The 9,314-nt window shown below is 50.0% G+C and overlaps 1 protein-coding gene across 2 annotated transcripts in view; it reads right to left on the bottom strand.

The window, feature by feature from the left end:
- Positions 1 to 821: 821 nt before the first annotated feature.
- The window catches only part of Cnnm1 (cyclin and CBS domain divalent metal cation transport mediator 1), a 58,573-nt gene continuing 50,080 nt past the window's right edge, over positions 822 to 9,314 (bottom strand). For both annotated transcript variants that reach the window (NM_001401623.1, NM_001107593.2), the window contains 4 exon segments: positions 822 to 3,037; positions 4,245 to 4,346; positions 5,995 to 6,144; positions 6,265 to 6,448. In NM_001401623.1, the coding sequence (NP_001388552.1) occupies positions 2,958 to 3,037; positions 4,245 to 4,346; positions 5,995 to 6,144; positions 6,265 to 6,448 (516 nt within the window). In that variant the 3' untranslated portion in view covers positions 822 to 2,957.

The following is a 9,314-nucleotide window of genomic DNA, read 5'->3' as shown; positions in this document are numbered from 1 at the left end:
GGACCCTGCACGACCTCTCAGACATGGGTGCATGGTAGACTTCAGAGGTGGGCAAACAGGAAACTTCAACTCAGGATGTTGGGGGCCACACTCAGACACGCCCCTGAGAGGTGGCAGGACAACCTCAAGCAAGTTATCTAAAGTCTCAGGCAGATCAATGCCTTTGAGGGGGAGATTTGAGAAATGAGCCGATGGGTCCTTATTAGATATGATAAGTATAGCCCAGAGGAAACAGTTGTTGCGGGGTTAAGGAATGAATCTTAAATTGTTCCGGTTTAGCCCAGTAACGGTCTTGTTCCGCAGCTTGTCAGCTGCCGGCTGGTCCATCTCCAAGCTAGCTTTCACTGCAAATGGAGCCTTTGGCCCACTGCTCTCTTTCCTGCCTCTAGTCTTTGCTTAGAGACTGCTGGGATGGGGTCAGACTGTCCGGGAAGGTCTGAAGAACCTCACTAGTGAAGCCGGCAGAGTCTCAGGGGCGTGTCTGAGTCTGGCCTCCAACATCCTGATCTCATGGTCACGTGGGTTCAGCAGCCGCTGGCCCTAATCATTATCCTCTTAATACCCCTTTTGTCTCCATTTATACCCAGGTTTCTGTTTACTTCCCAGTCATTCCTATAAAAACCCTGACCCACCTGGGTTCCCAAAGCAAAGTATCCGAACTTTGCTGTAACCTTACCTCAGCCTCCCACCTGCCTCGAGGGGCGTATCCTTGCGGGCAGATGGGCCACAGGTGGGATGTGACACATGTGCACTGTCCAGCATGCATCTCAAATGAAATTGCTTTAGAACTCCGGAATCCCTCGGGCAGGCAAAGCAGCTAGTCCAGGAGATACATTTTTTTTATTTTATTTAAAAATTATTTACAATTTATTGAGTCTTCATAAATGCTTTATTTTAAAATCTCTTTTTTAAAATGTATTTTAACCTGAAGAAAATCTGGGGTGGGGGTGGGGCTTGGGAGCTAGGGAAAGGAATGGTGACAGGTCCCTTAGAGGTTCTGCAGAGGGAGGGGCTAATGTGACAGCAGGGGTGGCCAAAGGGTTAATGAGAGGGAACTTCATTTACCTAGCAGGCTCCCTTTCGAGATCTTGTTCCAAACTCATCACTTACTGGCCTAGGTCTGAGACACCCAGCACTAAGTGCTAGCACTGGATTCCGAGCAGGCAGGAGCAGGTAGGGAGAGGTGGCGTGGACTTAGCTAGAACACATGCATGGCCCCTCAGGGCAGCCAGGCTAAACAAGGGGCATGTGAAGTCAGTGACACACGAAGAAGAGGCATCTCTGGCTCCAATCTTCCCTCCTGTGGGCTGACCCTCTTGGCAACACCTACTGTGGTTTTGGTAGACAGTGGGCAAAAGTTATATGGGATGTAGGTTGTCACCCTACTGTGTGATGTGTCAGCGATTTCTGAGGACCCTGTCTTAAGTGGGTGTCAACCTTGCCCCACCGACAAGAATGCTTGACCACCTATACCTAAACACTATTCTCAAGTGTCCCAGTATTCGCTCTGCATTGCAGAAACATTGGGCTGAAAGTTCCATTACTTAAAACTGTTAAAAAGCCTTCGTGGATCTGGGAACTTTGAGAACATGAAGAAAGCTTATGTCTCTGGAAAACACACAAAAACACTACGTTCCGACAGTTTTAAGGGCTCCTTAGCTCCCCTGGAGTCAAACTATGGACTGCCCTGGGGTAACGCCCCAGGCTAACAACCCCTGAGTTAAAGTTCCTGTGGGCAAGTATTTTCCTGTGACTGAATAGGGGCAGGGGCTGGGGGTGGCAGCTAGGGAATGGTTTGGAGATTCAGCAGGCAGCACTGAGTCTCTGGGCACTGGCTGGAGGTGTGCAAGGACGGGGTGGGAAATAAATCAGAAACTCAAACTTGACTTTTAAATTTCCCTTGGGCTGGCTGTGTTTCCCAACACCTACATTAGTCTTAGGAGTAGATATGCACGGTCATTCTGCCACCTTGTGGTTATGATTAGAATTGCATCTGCCCCCACATCCAGGACTAAAACCCCTGGATCTGGTAGGTTTTTGGAATACTTAGCTTACCATCAAGGGATGTAGTAAGAGGCTTGAGGTGGGGGTATGTGGAAAAGAAAAGTGAGCATTCAACATTCCTGTGTCAAGCACAGTGAAGTCCCGTGACAGCACGGAGCACCCTTCCTGGCCGACCTGGGCACTCTTTGGTTTATCATGGCTACACAAACTGAACAACTTACAATCTTTTCATGTAAGTTTTTTTTTTCCTGCTTTGATTTTCACTTAAAACCTGAAGTTCTGTGTCTGGCTCACAACTTGGCCTCTATGCTCCCTGAACCTCTTCTTCTGAAGCAAACGTATAGAGAGATTAATCTCTAGACGTCCAAACTGACATCCCGGGAGACACAGTGACTTGGGGATTCCTCTCGCTTCATTCCGCTGATCTGTCCTTCCCCGGGCTGCAGGGAGAACCACTCACTAACAGTGAAGAATCCTTGTCCATCCCTGGAGCTGATTTTCACGTCAGCCCCTCTAGACTCCAGTACTCCTCTCTGCCAGCTTCACTGTCTGAGTTGACGCGGATCATGAACTATGGTAGAAAGGGTTATTTTGTCCTGGAAGAAAGAATGGTGAATTTCAGGACACAGGTCTCCCGTGGCCCAGGGACACCAAAGAACAACGGTTATCACTGGGAACCTCAGAATGGCATTGTCAGCTTGGCGTCATCCCCTGGCCAGTCCTAGACTATGCTACAGACAAGACCGTTTCTAGCATCTTCCACCACAGGTATCTCCTTCTGTGTCAGACATGAGGCAGCTCGTAAAACTTGCCAAACTGACTGAGGGGTGAAAGGTGGAGGGCAGAATGTTCTGTCACTGACGGGAGGCCTTGGGGGGGAAGTGAGTGACGGGAGGGTGGGTCTTCCCCCAAGGCCTCGGAGTCTCACGCTCAGCCAAGGAGGGAAGACCTCGTCATGTGATCAGGGGTGTTAAATTGGAGTTTTCCTCAGAGGCTCTCTCTCCGTCTGCTGATTTCTTTCTCTTCCGGCCACCTGAAAAAAAAAAAAAACAAAACAAAAAACAAAACAAAACAAAACAAAAAAACCCAAAAAAACACAGGCTGTCAGCATCTGCCTGTAGCTAGGGAGAGCACTCATGCCATGGCAGCAGCCTGAGGACTCTTCAACACAGATGCAGGAAGGGAGGCATAGCCCCTCTCTGGAACTCATGCGATGGAACCTGCATTTCACGGGGCTGATGGGAGCACATTTACTCCTTGAAGCACTTTCCCATAAGAGGGACAATTCTGAAAAGCCACAGCTCCTGGCACTAGCTTATGGTAGAGGGTGCACAGAAGGGATTGAAGTAGGTAGGCCCCGGAAGGCCTTCTCTCCCTTCCCTGGAAGGTCCCAGCTCAGGTGACTGCCAGACACCACAGAGTACTGCTCTCCCAGGCTTTGGTGTCCCAGGGGCCACAGTTGGTGGCTAGAGCTGAGAGCCATTCTCTGCTTCAGAGCATCTCCCACCTACTCTGGTCAGGTGATGCTGACTGACAAAGACAGCTTGTTTGTAGCTCTTGTGAGTTTTCAGGGACGTTTTCCTCCTGCTCTCTCTGCCACTGACCTCTGTCTCAGGAGGACACCGCTCTCTTTCCCCTCTTTAAAGAATATTTATTTCATGTGTGTGCATTCGCACATGTGTGTATGCATGTGTGGGGTTGTGTGAGTGCCATGGTGTGCAAATGAGGTCAGTTCTCTCCTCTAATGGTGTGGGTCCTGGACCTCAAACTCGGGCCCTCAGTCTTGGCACCAAGCACCCTTACCCACGGAGACATCTCCCGGCCCTTCATGTTCCTTTCTTGGAGTCTCCTAGACACAGGGCTCCTCTTAAACCCCAAAGGACTATACAGTAAATATTATGAGTTTTGCAGTCTCTAAAGTCTTTGTCACAATTGTTCAACCTTTCTACTGTGGCTACACATGACAAATGACCTATGACCCTGAGGTCCCCACCTATAAAAACACGTGAGGGAGGTCAGATTTTGACTTAAGGACATGTCTATAGAGTCCTGTCCTGGGGGTCACCAACACGATTGGACAGATAGAGCAGTATCACAGGTGTGGCGCTGGCTCAGGCCCTGCTGTGGATTTCCAGAGTGGTGCCTCGTAAGAGTTTGCAAGCCTTCCCCCCGGGAGGACCAGCCTGATATGCTATTCCTACTACTTGGTGAGGAGCTTTGGCCTGGGAGAAGATACCCACTCAAGGTCCTTAGCAGCTTCTTGCCCATGGTTTCCTCAGAGTCACTGCTGCAGGGGCTGGCCTCTGGGTCCAGGTGGATATTACAGCATTCAGTCTCTGAAGCTGAAAGGAGAGAACGCTCAGGCCTCCAGCCTAAATGTTAGCATGGAGGTGCTGAAGGGTGCCTTTCTGAGAGTAGCAGGATTGAAGGGCGGGGCCTTTCTGTGAGTGACAGGGTTGAAGGGCGGGACCTCTGTGAGTGACAGTGTCAGAGAGAGAGAGAGAGAGAGAGACAGAGAGACAGAGAGACAGAGAGAGAGAGACAGAGACTCCTGAAAGGTGTTATTAGTTGGCAAATGACATTTTACTGCCACAAAGGGAACAGACAGACAGACAACAGGGACCTGTAATCCAGCAGTCTACTCTAAGACAGAATAATTACAACTCCTCAAATACCATCTGGCAGGAGAGGGAGAGAAATACTAGGTGTTCTACCTAGTGTCTGTGCCAGACAAAAAGCACATCCAAGGCCACAGGATTTCACTTTCTTTTACCAAGTGCTCAGCCATAGCAGGGCACACGCCTGTGTCTTCTTAGAATCTCAGAGCCCAGAAAGGAGCCAAGCCTCACACCAACTGAGATCTGAACCTGGGGGGGCAGGGTGGTGTGTTGGAAACTGACCTGCGCTAGAAGCCCTGATGTGGAGTCCATGTCTAACACGGTCTTTGGGTTCGGGTGAGCCACCTCCCAAATCCTGGGACTTATAGGCCTCAGTTTTCTGGGTTCAACACATGTTGCCTCTCTTTCTACGTCTTTGCTTCATATATTTGGTGTGGAAGAGGCCAGGCCTGACATACTGGGTAGAGGAACTACTGGCCTGGTATATGGAGTGTCAAACGCTTGGGGTCTGCCTCAGTGAAGCAAGCCAGATCTCACGCTACTGGGGCACAGGGAGTTTTGAGCAACTTCGTTGTCAAGGCGGAAGTTGTCAAGGCAGAAGTGCACCGTGTCTCAAACGAAGGGATCTGAGAACGCAGGGAAACCCCCACAAACTGGTCCAGAGGCAGGGGAAGGCCCTAGCAGTAGGGGTAAGGGCTGTGTCAGTCTTCTTATCGTGGGGTAGTTCTAATATTTATAGAGCGGGATAACATACACTGATGTGCCCGATGCAGACACTGTGCTGCTTGAAATCACCTTATGGTGTAGCGACATTATTTATGCTCATTCGCTTACTTAAGGGAAACCTACCGACTGAGGAACCTGAAGCTCAGGTTGGGTAATTTATGTAACATTGCCCAGCTCCTAAAACCCCACTGTGGCGGTCCAAGCCCGTAACCTAGCAACGGAGGCAGACGCTGGAGGCTCGGAAGCTCAAGGTGATTCTCTGTACAGAGTAAGCTTGAGGCCAGCTCGGATTACAGAATACCTTATCTTAAAAAAAAAAAATCCTGAGTTGGGCGGTTAGGGTCTGAGTCCAGGCAGAATAGGCTCCTACCATTGCCCAGGTTTTCCTGGAAAGATGAATTAGATGGGCCCAATACATGATTGGTGCTTGGTAAATGCTGACCCGCTCCCCCAGCCTCCAGGGTGTGTGTGTGTGTGTGTGTGAGAGAGAGAGAGAGAGAGAGAGAGAGAGAGAGAGAGAGAGAGAGAGAGAGAGAGAACACAGAGGAGCTGGAGACCCAGGGCTTCCCCCCAAGCCAGCTTGCTCTGAACCATGCTTGTATCCCAGAGTGGTGATGTCCCTTTCTGCTCTGGACCCAGCCCTGACCTGCTGCTGTAGGAACAGTCACAGGGGACAGCGAGACTTGCTGTGCCTTGTGCTCCTCAAAGTTGGGCATCTCTTCCTGGGGGAAGGCCATCTCCTCCATCCTCAGGTACACCACCTCGCCCGGGCTTCTCAGACCATCTGAGCGGCTGCCTACGGAGGACAGCAAGTAGGTTACCTCTGTGCCTGGGAGGAGGGGCTCTGTGAGGCACAAGATGGCTGCTGGGCAGCCGTGGAGGAGAACAGCCCAACCCATCTTCCAGACTGACTCACATGGCAAGCTGGTCCTGTTACTCAGGAGTGTGAGGACCGGGTCGTCCTTTGGAGTCTGAGGTGTGCCTCGAGTGGTGGGGGCCTTGGTGGAGTCGCCGTCGGTGAAGGCCTCCATATCTGGGGACTGGGGCGAGCTGTCCATGTGGCAGGCCGTGAGTGCGTTCTGGTACTGTTGCCGTGTGATCTGGAAGGAAGTAGAGGTGGACAGAGGCTCAGGAGAGCTACACAGACACTCTATCCACACAGCCAGCTCTCCTGAGCAAACTCCGTGGGGATGCTTTGGAATGCCTGGTCTGAGGCCTGAGGTCGTGAAGTGGGAGCCCTAGCCAAGCTGTGCTAAGCCCAGCAGCAGAAAGGCAATGAATACTGATCATTTACCTGCTAGCCGCGGTTGTGGCCCATCCCACAGTTCATTTATATTTGCTGTAGAGTTTGTAGTGTGCTTGGAAGAACCTGCACGAACCCGTTCTGGGTTGCTGTAGCGAAATATCTGAGCCTTGTACTTTAGGTTTTGGAAAAGAGGTTTATTTGGCTCAAGGTCCTGGTGGCTGGAAAGTAACCAGCATGGGGCTAATGCTGGTCGAGAGCCTCCCTGGCTGTGTCACCGTGAGAGCCTATAAAGGGAAGCAGCTGACTGCAGCAAGGGGCTAGGCACATAGGCCAGCCTTGTTTGATAACAACCAATCCAGTCCTAGGAAAAATATAATAATCCCTTCCAAGGATGGGGCTCCCTAAAACCTACTCACTTTCCATCTCCGGAAGATCCACCTCATAATAGTGTTACGTTGGGGACCTTGTTAACCGTTGGGGGACCCGGTTAAGCCATACCACTCAGAGAATGTGGAGCATACAATACTACGACTCTCACATCTCAGTGTCAGACTCGAAGGGCTTGTTACATCTGGGTTTCTGCACCCTATTCTGAAAGGTTTCAATTTCCTAGGTCAGGATCTGAAACAGAATTTGCGTTTCTAGCAAGTTCCATGTAAGGCTACAGATATGGTGGCACTCTGGGATCCACTGGCCGAAATCTACTTATCTGAGGCACAAGTTCTGCTCGGGGTCAGTTCTCTCCCTGTGAAACATTTCGAAGGACACAGCAGCACTGTGCTCGTAACTGGCTTTGGTAATTTTCAGGCAGAAACTAGGCTTTCTACTTTATAACTTGGAAAATGTGGGTCTCAACTCACCATCTGCCCAAAGCTTCGACAGAGTCAGGGCTCTTGTGGAGACTGCCTCATATCCCAGCCCCTGCCTTCTTCCCTCACTGAGAAGTCTGAAGTCAGGTTTCCAAAAGGACAGGAAAATTTCTGACATGAGACTTGATAAGTCCACGAAAGCAGCTGACTCTACCACTGTAGCTGTGCCCTTTAAAGAATTATTTTTATCTTATTTGTTCCTAAATTTTAATTTGTGTGTGTGAATACACACATATGTGAGTCTGCAAGTTTGTGTGTGCCATGTGTGTTTGTGGTGTCTGTGTGTGTCTGTGTATGCTGTGTGTGTTTGTGGTGTCTGTGTGTGTTTGTGGTGTCTGTGTGTCTGTGTATGCTGTGTGTGATTGTGGTGTCTGTGTGTCTGTGTATGCTGTGTGTGTTTGTGGTGTCTGTGTGTCTGTGTATGCTGTGTGTGTCTGGGTGTCTGTGTGTCTGTGTATGCTGTGTGTGTTTGTGGTGTCTGTGTGTCTGTGTGTCTGTGTATGCTGTGTGTGATTGTGGTGTCTGTGTGTCTGTGTATGCTGTGTGTGACTGTGGTGTCTGTGTGTCTGTGTATGCTGTGTGTGATTGTGGTGTCTGTGTGTCTGTGTATGCCATGTGTGTGCCCCTGCAGAGGGCGGAGAGGGTACTGAATCTCCTGGAGCTGCAGTTACAGGTGGTTGTGAACTGCTCCACAAGGGTGCTGGGAACCAGGACCTCTGGAAGGTTAGGCAGTCTCAATTACTAAGCCATCGCCCCAGCCCCCAGCTGTCTCCCTTAAAATATTAATTTGTATTTGTTTTCTACTTTAATCAAATAAGGCAAAAGGATCCTTTACCCAGAGAGCATAGCAGGAAACTTGCTATCTGCTCAGCACCCAAGGCTCAAGTCTTTGTTTTGCCACTTTTGATCTGGGTCACGGTAGCCAGATCACTAGCCCCTCTGGGTTTGTAAAACATGCTTGGAGAAGCTCATTACACTCCCATGATACATCTCTCGATTTGATTTTGTAACAGACACACATCTCAAACTCACCATCTTATTCCTCCTTCTAAATGGTCTGTGACATGCCGTGAGGTGGGGGAGGGGGAGAAGGAGGGACAGCGGCCCTCAGTGGGATTGGTGGTGCTGGGAAGACAAGTCTAGAAGCTTGGTAGAGTTGAAGCTTTCAGTAAGAAAACAGCCAAAGAGGACAGCAGAAGAGTCTGGTGCAGGGCAGTGGCAGGATGAGGGGGACATCCTGACTTTGATGAGGAACAGTGTTGTGGCAGTATAAACCAAGCAGACCCTTTCCTCTCCAAGTCGCTTTGGTCATGGTGCTTCATCAGAGCAAGAGAAACTGGAACTAAGATGCCCGCTAAAGAGACGATCCAGAGAGCTACAGCTAGGGCTGGGCATTAGGAGGAACGCTCTCTCTCTCTCTCTCTCTCTCTCTCTCTCTCTCTCTCTCTCTCTCTCTCTCTCTCTCTCTGTGTGTGTGTGTGTGTGTGTGTGTGTGTAGAGGGGAGTGGTTGCCCTGGGCATTGGATACAGGGTAGAGCTGGGGGCGTGGCCTGCATGTCAGTGGGTAGCTGTAGAGAAGGGAAGGTACTGCCGATTTGTTATCTCTTTCTGTTCTCATGGCCTTGCTTTCACACTGCTCTGAGGGGGAAAATACATTTTAAACTTTAAAGTACTGCTGTGCTAATGTATCACTGTAAGATATGCTGTTGGCATAAGGGGCTGGAGAGATGGCTTGGCTGCAAAGAGCGTTTGTTGTTCTTGCAGAGGACCTGGGTTCGATTCCCAGGAATGCACATGGTACATAGACAGGTATGTGGGCAAAATACTCAAAATAAAATGAACCTTCAAAAA

Source organism: Rattus norvegicus, chromosome 1, assembly GCF_021556685.1.
Source record: "Rattus norvegicus strain SHRSP/BbbUtx chromosome 1, alternate assembly SHRSP_T2T, whole genome shotgun sequence".
Lineage (NCBI taxonomy): Eukaryota > Metazoa > Chordata > Mammalia > Rodentia > Muridae > Rattus > Rattus norvegicus.
Note: the sequence above shows the minus strand (reverse complement) of the source record. Positions and strands in the feature narration are given on the sequence as shown.